The 13,764-nt window shown below is 45.8% G+C and overlaps 1 protein-coding gene across 1 annotated transcript in view; it reads right to left on the minus strand.

Annotated features, from left to right (window-relative positions):
- Window positions 1-13,764, minus strand: part of LOC135056655 (alpha-2-macroglobulin-like) — a 234,536-nt gene that overhangs the window by 38,893 nt on the left and 181,879 nt on the right. Inside the window, exon 25 of the mRNA XM_063962101.1 lies at window positions 13,444-13,519. Coding sequence (XP_063818171.1) covers window positions 13,444-13,519 — 76 coding nt within the window. The remainder of the gene's footprint in view (window positions 1-13,443; window positions 13,520-13,764) is intronic.

Below are 13,764 nucleotides of genomic sequence, written 5' to 3' on the forward strand. Positions count from 1 at the left end.
TACCGAGAATGTACACGGACGTCAGAAAAAGACTCACCAGTGTCCTAAAAAATGCAGTTGTACCCAATGTCCACTTAACCACGGACATGTGGACAAGTGGAGCAGGGCAGGGTCAGGACTATATGACTGTGACAGCCCACTGGGTAGATGTATGGACTCCCGCCGCAAGAACAGCAGCGGCGGCACCAGTAGCAGCATCTCGCAAACGCCAACTCTTTGCTAGGCAGGCTACGCTTTGTATCACCGGTTTCCAGAATACACACACAGCTGAAAACCTCTTACGGCAACTGAGGAAGATCATCGCGGAATGGCTTACCCCAATTGGACTCTCCTGTGGATTTGTGGCATCGGACAACGCCAGCAATATTGTGTGTGCATTAAATATGGGAAAATTCCAGCACGTCCCATGTTTTGCACATACCTTGAATTTGGTGGTGCAGAATTTTTTAAAAAACGACAGGGGCGTGCAAGAGATGCTGTCGGTGGCCAGAAGAATTGCGGGACACTTTCGGCGTACAGGCACCACGTACAGAAGACTGGAGCACCACCAAAAACTACTGAACCTGCCCTGCCATCATCTGAAGCAAGAAGTGGTAACGAGGTGGAATTCAACCCTCTATATGCTTCAGAGGTTGGAGGAGCAGCAAAAGGCCATTCAAGCCTATACAATTGAGCACGATATAGGAGGTGGAATGCACCTGTCTCAAGCGCAGTGGAGAATGATTTCAACGTTGTGCAAGGTTCTGATGCCCTTTGAACTTGCCACACGTGAAGTCAGTTCAGACACTGCCAGCCTGAGTCAGGTCATTCCCCTCATCAGGCTTTTGCAGAAGAAGCTGGAGACATTGAAGGAGGAGCTAACACGGAGCGATTCCGCTAGGCATGTGGGACTTGTGGATGGAGCCCTTAATTCGCTTAACAAGGATTCACGGGTGGTCAATCTGTTGAAATCAGAGCACTACATTTTGGCCACCGTGCTCGATCCTAGATTTAAAGCCTACCTTGGATCTCTCTTTCCGGCAGACACAAGTCTGCTGGGGTTGAAAGACCTGCTGGTGAGAAAATTGTCAAGTCAAGCGGAACGCGACCTGTCAACATCTCCTCCTTCACATTCTCCCGCAACTGGGGGTGCGAGGAAAAGGCTCAGAATTCCGAGCCCACCCGCTGGCGGTGATGCAGGGCAGTCTGGAGCGACTGCTGATGCTGACATCTGGTCCGGACTGAAGGACCTGACAACGATTACGGACATGTCGTCTACTGTCACTGCATATGATTCTCTCAACATTGAAAGAAGGGTGGAGGATTATATGAGTGACCGCATCCAAGTAGGCACGTCACACAGTCCGTACTTATACTGGCAGGAAAAAGAGGCAATTTGGAGGCCCTTGCACAAACTGGCTTTATTCTACCTAAGTTGCCCTCCCACAAGTGTGTACTCCGAAAGAGTGTTTAGTGCCGCCGCTCACCTTGTCAGCAATCGGCGTACGAGGTTACATCCAGAAAATGTGGAGAAGATGATGTTCATTAAAATGAATTATAATCAATTCCTCCGTGGAGATATTGACCAGCAGCAATTGCCTCCACAAAGTACACAGGGAGCTGAGATGGTGGATTCCAGTGGGGACGAATTGATAATCTGTGAGGAGGGGGATGTACACGGTGATATATCGGAGGATGATGATGAGGTGGACATCTTGCCTCTGTAGAGCCAGTTTGTGCAAGGAGAGATTAATTGCTTCTTCTTTGGTGGGGTCCAAACCAACCCGTCATTTCAGTGACAGTCGTGTGGCAGACCCTGTCACTGAAATGATGGGTTGGTTAAAGTGTGCATGTCCTGTTTATACAACATAAGGGTGGGTGGGAGGGCCCAAGGACAATTCCATCTTGCACCTCTTTTTTCTTTAATTTTTCTTTGCGTCATGTGCTGTTTGGGGAGTATTTTTTGGAAGGGCCATCCTGCGTGACACTGCAGTGCCACTCCTAGATGGGCCCGGTGTTTGTGTCGGCCACTAGGGTCGCTTATCTTACTCACACAGCTACCTCATTGCGCCTCTTTTTTTCTTTGCGTCAAGTGCTGTTTGGGGAGGGTTTTTTGGAAGGGACATCCTGCGTGACACTGCAGTGCCACTCCTAGATGGGCCCGGTGTTTGTGTCGGCCACTAGGGTCGCTTATCTTACTCACACAGCTACCTCATTGCGCCTCTTTTTTTCTTTGCGTCATGTGCTGTTTGGGGAGGGTTTTTTGGAAGGGCCATCCTGCGTGACACTGCAGTGACACTCCTAGATGGGCCCGGTGTTTGTGTCGGCCAATAGGGTCGCTTATCTTACTCACACAGCTACCTCATTGCGCCTCTTTTTTTCTTTGCGTCATGTGCTGTTTGCGGAGGGTTTTTTGGAAGGGACATCCTGCGTGACACTGCAGTGCCACTCCTAGATGGGCCCGGTGTTTGTGTCGGCCACTAGGGTAGCTTATCTTACTCACACAGCTACCTCATTGCGCCTCTTTTTTTCTTTGCGTCATGTGCTGTTTGGGGGGGGGGGGTTTGGAAGGGACATCCTGCGTGACACTGCAGTGACACTCCTAGATGGGCCCGGTGTTTGTGTCGGCCACTAGGGTCGCTTATCTTACTCACACAGCTACCTCATTGCGCCTCTTTTTTTCTTTGCATCATGTGCTGTTTGGGGAGGGCTTTTTGGAAGGGACATCCTGTGTGACACTGCAGTGCCACTCCTAGATGGGCCCGGTGTTTGTGTCGGCCACTAGGGTCGCTTATCTTACTCACACAGCTACCTCATTGCGCCTCTTTTTTTCTTTGCGTCATGTGCTGTTTGGGGAGGGTTTTTTGGAAGGGACATCCTGCGTGACACTGCAGTGACACTCCTAGATGGGCCAGGTGTTTGTGTCGGCCACTAGGGTCGCTTAGCTTAGTCATCCAGCGACCTCGGTGCAAATTTTAGGACTAAAAATAATATTGTGAGGTGTGAGGTATTCAGAATAGACTGAAAATGAGTGGAAATGATGGTTTTTGAGGTTAATAATACTTTGGGATCAAAATGACCCCCAAATTCTATGATTTAAGCTGTTTTTTAGGTTTTTTGGAAAAAAACACCCGAATCCAAAACACACCCGAATCCGACAAAAAAAATTCGGTTAGGTTTTGCCAAAACGCGGTCGAACCCAAAACACGGCCGCGGAACCGAACCCAAAACCAAAACACAAAACCCGAAAAATTTCCGGCGCTCATCTCTAATAAGAAGTTAATGATTGTTGCGTGCTAGTTGAGTGGTGGAAGCTGATCACAATTCATCGCTTTTCTATCTTATTCATCTACAATTTGTTTAAAGCCCAGGTGTTCCTGAAATTTTATTTAAAGTTTACAAACTTAGAGATTTGTTAAAGTCCAAGCCACACATCAAAGCTCATTATATTAACATGCCATATTTGAAACTGTACTCTCAATATTAACAATTTACAGCTGGAGACCACTTTCACTGTTTGAGATAGTGGTACTTCAGGTCAGCCCATTTTTTTTTATTACATAGGGCCTAATTCAGACCTGATCACAGCAGCAAATTTGTTAATGGACAAAGCCATGTGCACTGCAGGGGGGGTGGCAAATATAACATGTGCAGAGAGAGTTAGATTTGGGTGGGGTGTGTTAAAACGGTATCCGGACTCCAGGTCGACAGCACAAAGGTCGACACACTTTAGGTCGACGCCAATTGGTCGACACACCTTAGGTCGGCATGGACAAAAGGTCGACATGATCAAAAGGTCGACAGGAACAAGGTCGACATGGAAAAAGGTCAACATGAGTTTTTCACGATTTTTTTCTTTTTTTGAACCTTATCATACTTAACGATCCACGTGGACTACGATTGGAACGGTAAAGTGTGCCGAGCGAAGCGGTAGCGGAGCGAAGGCACCATGCCCGAAGCATGGCGAGTGAAGCGAGCCATGCGAGGGGACGCGGTGCACTAATTGGGGTTCCCGGTCACTCTACGAAGAAAACAACACCAAAAAAAAACATAAAAAACCCATGTCGACCTTTTTCCATGTCGACCTTGTTCCTGTCGACCTTTTGACTATGTCGACCTTTTGTCCATGTCGACCTAAGGTGTGTCGACCAATTGGCGTCGACCTAAAGTGTGTCGACCTTTGTGCTGTCGACCCTGAGTCCCAGACCCTGTTAAAATTGATATCTAAATTGCAGTGTAAAAATAAATAGGAAGTTTGGGATAATGGGGAAAGGGGAAAAATTTCTTCTGCACTAGAACAAATGCTTTATAATTAGTTATAGGGCCCCATTTGTTAATATGGACAAATAGTCATTCAGTACAGGTGGGGGTGCTGCCCTAGACAACTTATATTGTAAGATACTGAAGGATAAGAAAGAAAAAAGAGTTGTCTTTTTTGTTTTTCGCAGTAGAAGATAAAAAAATAAAAAAAATACTTTTAATAGTATACAATAAAAGTTAACTGGTAAGTGATATAACAGACATACAAGTGATAATGTGAAAAAATAATAACATTAAAGCAAAATTAAAAAACGTGCTAAGTTGTCCTGTTCCTGTATCTTCAGAGGTTCTACAGATCAGTGGCGTAACTAGAAATTTTTCTCCCACAAGCCCAAAAATTCTTCGGCGCCCCCCCCCCCCCCCTCCTTCATGCTACATAATTGGGAGCAAGAAAGGGATAAATATGCGCCAAAATAAGGGGTGTGGTTTCGTTGGAATGGGCGTGGTTTCGCATAAAGGGGCGTGGCATTGCAGGAAAAGACTACCTTATACCCCAGTTCTGCAACCTGCACGCCCATACGTTGGCCACCACAAAAAAGAAAAATAATCCTGATTCATGCCCCTTACATTATTTGTCATTTTTCCTCATTATAGTATGCCCAGTATACATTATGCCACATACTGCAATGCCCTTAGACATTATTCCACACACAATAATGCACGACACAATATGCACACACTGTAATGCCCCGACACATTATGCCACACACCGTAATGCCCGTGACACATTATGCCACACACCGTAATGCCTGTGACACATTATGACAGGAATCGCAATGCCCGTTATACATTATGCTACACACTGCAATGCCCCTGATACATTATAGCACATACAATGTCTGTGACACATTATGACACACACCGCAATGTCCGTGATACATTATACCACAATGCCCGTGATATAGTATACCATACACCGTAATGCCTGTGACACATACCACAATGCCCTGCCCGTTACACCCTATGCCACACACCGCAATGCCCGTTATGTATTATGCCACACTGCAATGACCCTGAGACATTATACCACATACCACAATGCCCGTGATATAGTATACCACACACCGTAATGCCTGACACATTATGACACACACCGCAATGTCCGTGATACATTATGCCACACACTGCAATGACCCTGAGACATTATACCACATATCACAATGCCCGCGATATAGTATACCATACACCGTAATGCCTGTGACACATTATGACACACACCGCAATGTCCGTGATACATTATGCCACACACCGTAATGCGCATTACACATTAAGTCCTACAGTAAGGCTTCTAATTACTTTTCAATTACCTGCTCGTTGTCAGGGGTTTCATGCACTGGGTGTCATGCTCGTTGCCAGGGGTTTCATGCTCTTGGTTCCATGCACGGTGCCAGGGGTTTTCATGCTCAGGGTGTCATGCTCGTTGCCAGGGGTTTCATGCACTGGGTGTCATGCTCGTTGCCAGGTGTTTCATGCACTGTGTGTCATGCTCGTTGCCAGGTGTTTCATGCACTGTGTGTCATGCTCGTTGCTAGGGCTGTGCTCCCAGTGCCACATATGTCCCCAGTGCCAGATATTCCCCCACGGTGCCAGGTACTCACATGCCCCAGTGCCAAATATAGCCCCTCCCCCCATGTGCCAGGTACACATATACCCCCCCAGTGCCACATATGCCCCCAGTGCCAGATATTCCCCCCCAGTGCCACATATGCCCCCATTGCCATATATTCCCCCCCAGTGCCAAATATGCCCCCAGTGACAGATATGCCCCCCCCAGTGCCATATATGCCCCCAGTGCCAGATATCCCCCCCCAGTGCCATATATGCCCCCGGTGCCAGATATTCCCCCCCTCCAGTGCCATATATGCCCCCAGTGCCAGATAATGCCCCAGTGCCAGATATCCCCCCCCTGCCAGATATTCCCCCCAGTGCCATATATGCCCCCAGTGCCAGATAATGCCCCAGTGCCAGATATCCCCCCCCTGCCAGTTATTCCCCCCCAGTGTCATATATGCCCCCAGTGCCAGATAATGCCCCAGTGCCAGGTATCCCCCCCCCTGCCAGTTATTCCCCCCCAGTGTCATATATGCCCCCAGTGCCAGATAATGCCCCAGTGCCAGATATCCCCCCCTGACAGATATTCCCCCTCAGTGCCATATATGCCCCCAGTGCTAGATAATGCCCCAGTGCCAGATATCCCCCCCTCTGCCAGTTATTCCCCCCCAGTGCCAGATAATGCCCCAGTGCCAGATATCCCCCCCCCTGCCAGTTATTCCCCCCAGTGCCAGACATCCACCCCCCCCGCCAGATATTCCCCCCCAGTGCCAGATAATGCCCCAGTGCCAGATATCCCCCCCCAGTGCCATATATGCCCCAGTGCCAGATATCCCTCCCCTGCCAGTTATTCCCCCCAGTGCCAGATATCATCCCCCCCCCCCGCCGCCGCTTTTTGGAGGGACACGGAGGGTACAGCCTCTCCTGTGTCCCTCCTGCTGCATCATCTCCGGCGGCTGCGGGTCTAATAGGGGGAAGTGCCGTCCGTGAGCCAATTAGAGCTCACGGACGGCACTTCTCCCTATCAGACCCGCGGCCGCCGGAGATGATGCAGCAGGAGGGACACAGGAGAGACTGTGCCCTCCGTGTCCCTCCAACAAGCGGCGGAGGGAAGGAGAAAGCAGACTGACATGCGGACGCTCGTCCGCATGTCAGTCTGCTGTAAATCAGTGGCGCCCCCGCAGCCCTCGCCCCCAAGCCACCGCGAGGACTGCGGGGGCAGTAGTTACGCCACTGCTACTGATATTATATTGTTGTATGTTCCAATGTAACACAATAAATTACAATATCCAGTTCCTGTGTCTCAGTTTTGTTTTGATCCTTCTTTGCACATACAATCCAGACTGCTAACAGTGTAATCAATTTCAGTATCCAGTTCCTGTGTCTCAATTGTGTTTTAATCCTGCTTTACACATGCAATCCGGGCTGCTATAGTGCATACAAAACACACCACACAATTGAGTAAAAATAAATTTTGATGTTTTGTAGCGTAGCATCTAGTTTTGTAGCGTAGCGTCTAGTTCCCTTTGTGGAGAGGACCTTTGCTGTGCGGTGTGCGCGATGACGTCATCGCGCATGGCACAGTAAAGGTCCTCTCCACGAAGGGAAACTAGATGCTATGCGTCTAGTTCCCTTCACAGCGGGACACAGCGGGCAGCGGCAGCGGGGGGCACAGCAGTAGCGGATCTTGCCATGGGGCGGCGCCCTCCAGAAGGCGGCGCCCTGGGCAAAAGTCCTGCTTGCCCGTGCCAAGATCCGCTACTGTAAGTGAGAATGATACTCCTCTCAGGTATTTTACAATTTCAATATCACATAGCATACACACGGTTGGAATGGATGGATGGCTATTTAATATGAAACTATCTCATCATCAGCTATAGAGACTTCACTGTCACTCAGCTGTTATAAATCACATCTGCTGTGCAGATTATAAATCGCAGTATCCATGGGCCAGTGTTGTTCTCCGATTATACCGTTATAGGTTTCTTTTAATCACTCAGTCATCCCTTCCATTGATTGAAATCCTTAATATTCCATGTGTAATATAATATGTAGAAGAAATGTATAATTCTATAATTGTGTTTACATTACACATACACATACAGTGTATGCATCCCCAACTGATTGTATATCTCAAATAGATTCATGCATGTGATATTGGAGAGGACAATAATATAAACTATATCATCTTTAATTAAATATTAGATATTTGGTGTCCTCCAAATATATTAGTGGGTAATTATGCAGTTGTTTTGCTCATAGCTGCATGTGGTGATTGATTGCTGAGTGAACCTCGCAACAGTAACATATGCTTCTTCTGAGAAGACAGGAATGGTTACATGTATCTATTTGTTGCCAAAACTTGGTTACATAGGCATAGGGGCAGATTTATTAAGCTCGGTGAAGTGATAAAGTGGAAAGTGATAACGTACCAGCCAATCAGCTCCTAACTTCCATGTCACAGACTGGGTTTGAAAATTGACAGGAGCTGACTGGCTGGTGCTTTATCACCTTCCACTTTATCACTTCACCGAACTTAATAAATCTGCCCCATAGTGTGTGTAGCTACTGATATCAAAAATGCACATGTCCTGCAGTTAATACATAACACAGGGGCAGATTTATTAAGCTCGGTGAAGTGATAAAGTGGAAGGTGATAAAGCACCGGCCAGTCAGCTCCTAACTGTCATTTTTCAAACACAGCCTGTGACATGGCAGTAAGGATCTGATTGGCTGGTCCTTTATCACCTTCCACTTTATCACTTCACCGAGCTCAGTAAATCTGCCCCAGAGTGTGCTGGAATATAGAAATCCTGCAGCACCAGAGGGCTCATTCGTCTCCTCTCAGGCTGAAAAAGATTTATTTATCACAAGAATGTGTGCATCTGTTTATTGCCATAAATAAAACATTAGATGCTGGATATATTGGCTGTTAATTATACTACAAGCTGCAGATAATTCACTTATTCATAAGACAGAACGCAGTCTATTATGTAACTTGTGGGGGGGAAAGGACTGACTGTTATCATTAATGCACGTAATTATTCATGCTGAGTAAAGTCTGTCACTGCCCCCTAAGATGTGTGATTTCTATTACGTTACAATACAGGAACAAATAATCAATGCGTCCGTCCACTGGGGTTAATCATACTGTCATCGTTATTGGTTATAGTGCACGGCACGTATAGATAGAAACATATGTATTGTGTATTGTGTTACACATAGGAACAAGTAATCAAAGCGTCCATTAACTAATGTAAATCATACTATCATAGTTATTAGTTGTAGTATACTGTATGTGTATGTGTAATGTAAACACAATTATAGAATTATACATTTCTTCTACATATTATATTACACATGGAATATTAAGGATTTCAATCAATGGATGAGATGACTGAGTGATTAATAGAAACCTATAATGGTATAATCGGAGAACAACACTGGCCCATGGATACTGCGATTTATAATCTGCACAGCAGATGTGATTTATAACAGCTGAGTGACAGTGAAGTCTCTATAGCTGATGATGAGATAGTTTCATATTAAATAGCCATCCATCCATTCCAACCGTGTGTATGCTATGTGGTATTGCAATTGTAAAATACCTGAGAGGAGTATCATTCTCACTTAGTACAAAACATCAAAATGTATTGTTACTCAATTTGTGTGGTGTGTTTTGTATGCACTATAGCAGCCCGGATTGCATGTGTAAAGAAGGATTAAAACACAATTGAGACACAGGGGGGTAAATTTACTAAGATTCGTATTTTCCCGTTTCAGGTCAAAGTTCAATCACGAATGACATCGAAAGTGTAAAACTGCAACTTTTTGAATTGATTACGACTAATTTACTAAGCTGTCGTATTCGGGTTTTTCTTTTGTTCCGATGTCGATGTCATTCGTGGGTTTTTTTCTATTTTTACGGCAGTGATTAGCAAAACACTGCCGACTTTTTTTACAATCAATCTCGGCCGGATCTGTATGATCCGTGCTGGGGTTTTTTTTTTTTTTTTAATTAAACACTGTAAAATAATAAAAAAAAATGCGTGGGGTCCCCCCTCCTAAGCATAACCAGCCTCGGGCTCTTTGAGCCGATCCTGGTTGCAAAAATATTGGGGAAAAAATGACAGAGGTTCCCCCATATTTAAGCAACCAGCATCGGGTTCTGCGCCTGGTCCTCGTCCCAAAAATACGGGGGACAAAAAGAGTAGGGGTCCCCCGTATTTTTAAAACCAGCACCGGGCTCCACTAGCTGGACAGATAATGCCACAGCCGGGGGTCACTTTTATATAGTGCCCTGCGGCCGTGGCATCAAAAATCCAACTAGTCACCCCTGGCCGGGGTACCCTGGGGGAGTGGGGACCCCTTCAATCAAGGGGTCCCCCCCCCCAGCCACCCAAGGGCCAGGGGTGAAGCCCGAGGCTGTCCCCCCCATCCAATGGGCTGCGGATGGGGAGGCTGATAGCCTTTGTTGTAAAAGAAAAGATATTGTTTTTAGTAGCAGTACTACAAGGCCCAGCAAGCCTCCCCCGCATGCTGGTACTTGGAGAACCACAAGTACCAGCATGCGACGGAAAAACGGGCCCGCTGGTACCTGTAGTACTACTACTAAAAAAATACCCCAAAAAAGACAAGACACACACACCGTGAAAGTATAATTTTATTACATACATACACACATACATACATACTTACCTTAAGTTCCCACGCAGGTCGGTCCTCTTCTCCAGTAGAATCCAAGGGGTACCTGTTGAATAAATTCTACTCACGAGATCCAGGGGTCCAGGCTCCTCGGGAAATCCAGGGGTAATCCACGTACTTGAAAAAAAAAAAAAAACGGTGTCCCGACCACGAACTGAAAGGGGACCCATGTTTGCACATGGGTCACCTTTCCACGAATGCCAGAAACCCACTTTGACTTCTGTCTAAGTGGGTTTCTTCAGCCAATCAGGGAGCGCCACGTTGTAGCACTCTCCTGATCAGCTGTGTGGTCCTGTCCTCACTGACAGGCAGCACACGGCAGTGTTACAATGTAGCGCCTATGCGCTGATATACATGCACGGATCTCATGGATCCGTGCATGCCTATCCAATCACGAATAAAAAAAAAAGGTCTGGTTTTTTTTAGCACTTTTTTACGAGTTGTAATTTTTCACGGCAGTGTTTGTTTGTTTTTTGCTTTGCACTTCTTAGTAAATGACCGAGATTCATACTTAAACAGCCGCGTTTTGACCGATGGTGTATTCATTCGTAATTTTTTACTTGGACTTGCAAAAAATTACGAATGCCCTCATCTCTGCCGTGATTAGTGTTTAGTAAATTACCGAGATGACACTTTGAAGAAAAAACGGCATCTCGGTCAAAATCGGGAGCTTAGTAAATTTCCCCCAGGGACTGGATACTGAAATCCATTACACTGTTAGCAGTCTGGATTGCATGCGCAAAAAAGGATCAAAACAAAATTGAGACACAGCAACTGGATATTGGTGGTCATTCCGAGTTGTTCGCTCTGTATTTTTCTTCGCATCGCAGCGATTTTCCGCTTAGTGCGCATGCGCAATGTTCGCACTGCGACTGCGCCAAGTACATTTGCTATGCAGTTAGTTATTTTACTCATGGCTTTTTCATCGTTCTGGTGATCGTAATGTGATTGACAGGAAGTGGGTGTTTCTGGGCGGAAACTGGCCGTTTTATGGGTGTGTGTGAAAAAACGCTACCGTTTCTGGGAAAAACGCGGGAGTGGCTGGAGAAACGGGGGAGTGTCTTGGCGAACGCTGGGTGTGTTTGTGACGTCAAACCAGGAACGACAAGCACTGAACTGATCGCAGATGCCGAGTAAGTGTGGAGCTACTCAGAAACTGCTACGAGGTGTGTAATCGCAATATTGCGAATCCGTCGGTCGCAATTTTAAGAAGCTAAGATTCACTCCCAGTAGGCGGCGACTTAGCGTGAGCAAATCTGCTAAAAGCAGCTTGCGAGCGAACAACTCGGAATGAGGGCCATTGTCATTTATTGTGTTACATTGGAACATACAACAATATAATATCTATAGAACCTCTGAAGATACAGGAACAGGACATCGGCACGTTTTTAAATTTCGCTTTAATGTTATTATTTTTTCACATTATCACTTGTATGTCTGTTATATCACTTACCAGTTGACTTTTAATAGTAAACAATAAAAGTTATTTTTTATTTATTATCTTCTAGTGCACCAACAAAAAAGACATCTTCAGTGTAAAAATAAAGAAGCCAGTATTTACCCTGCACAGAAACGAAATACCCCACCCAAATCTAACTCTCTCTGCAAATGTTATATCTGCCCGCCCCCCCCTGCAGTGCACATGGGCCCTCATTCCGAGTCGTTCGCTCTGTATTTTTCTTCGCATCGCAGTGAAATTCCGCTTAGTACGCATGCGCAATATTCGCACTGCGACTGCGCCAAGTAATTTTACAATGAAGATAGTATTTTTACTCACGGCTTTTTCTTCGCTCCGGCGATCGTAGTGTGATTGACAGGAAATGGGTGTTACTGGGCGGAAACACGGCGTTTTATTGGCGTGTGGATAAAAGCGCTACCGTTTCCGGGAAAAACGCAGGAGTGGCCGGAGAAACGGGGGAGTGTTTGGGCGAACGCTGGGTGTGTTTGTGACGTCAAACCAGGAACGACAAGCACTGAACTGATCGCACTGGCAGAGTAAGTCAGAAGCTACTCTGAAACTGCTAAGTAGTTTATAATCGCATAATTGCGAATACATCGGTCGCAATTTTAAGAAGCTAAGATACACTCCCAGTAGGCGGCGGCTTAGCGTGAGCAACTCTGCTAAATTCGCCTTGCGAGCGATCAACTCGGAATGAGGGCCATGGTTTTGCCCATCAACTAAAAAATTTGCTGCAGCGATCAGATCTGAATTAGGCCCTTAGTGCCATAAGCCCAGTGACCTGACTATACTACACCATACTTTCTGGGATATTCAATTTGCCCTGAAGAGACATCGGGACTAAAAAACCCCGATGTTTCTTCGGGTGTTGCGGTTAGGCTATTTGATTAGCTTGGCCAGTAAAATGGTGAAACCTGTTTGTTTAACGGGTGATATAGCCCCATTTTCGGATGAAAACAGGGCTGTTATCGGGGATCATGCTTCGCCTGCCGAAGGCAGGTGAAACAAAATCCCAGATAAACCTCTGCATGCGCCGGCTTATCGGGGCCAATTAGATAGCCCCTCTTCCCCGGCGAGACTTATCACTCGACAGTGATGGGGCCAATTGAATATCCCAGTTTGTGTCTATGCATCTGTGGTGTTTATTTTTAGAGATGTTCCCTCTATACTTCTCTGGGATCATGGGATTGGAGAAAATTGTGTAAAAGCAACAATAAAGAGTTTTTTATTTGACCTGGACAATACTCAATTTTGACAGGTAAATTTATTTCAACTAATCAGAAAGTGGATCCAAACCCCCAAGATACTTTCATGTATTGTATAGAAGGAAAAACGTAACTACCGTGCTTTTATGTGCAGAGCGTGTATCAAAATTGCTCTTTATCAGACTGTATAGATGAACTCATATACTGTAAATGTTTTCTACATACCAGAAATTTCCAGGACCACCTGGAAACCCTCCATATGAGCCATCTTCATGTTTAAACGTCAGTTGTTTCTGGTAATCTGCAAGATAAAGACATGTCAGTAATAAATAAATAAATATCTGTAGGTTCCTCTTTTACCAGCTATTTCTTTCTGTTAAAATTTGAAAAATATTATAATTGATCTCATTGCACTTAAATTAAAAGTGAGAGATAACTACTGGATGTAACTAGGGGCCTTTTCAGACCTGACTGCTGCTGTGCGAATTCGCAAGGCGGCCGATTATCAATTGACTGCAATGCGTACGGATCATAATGCGCACACTC

Source organism: Pseudophryne corroboree, chromosome 3 (genome assembly GCF_028390025.1).
Source record: "Pseudophryne corroboree isolate aPseCor3 chromosome 3, aPseCor3.hap2, whole genome shotgun sequence".
Classification (NCBI taxonomy): domain Eukaryota; kingdom Metazoa; phylum Chordata; class Amphibia; order Anura; family Myobatrachidae; genus Pseudophryne; species Pseudophryne corroboree.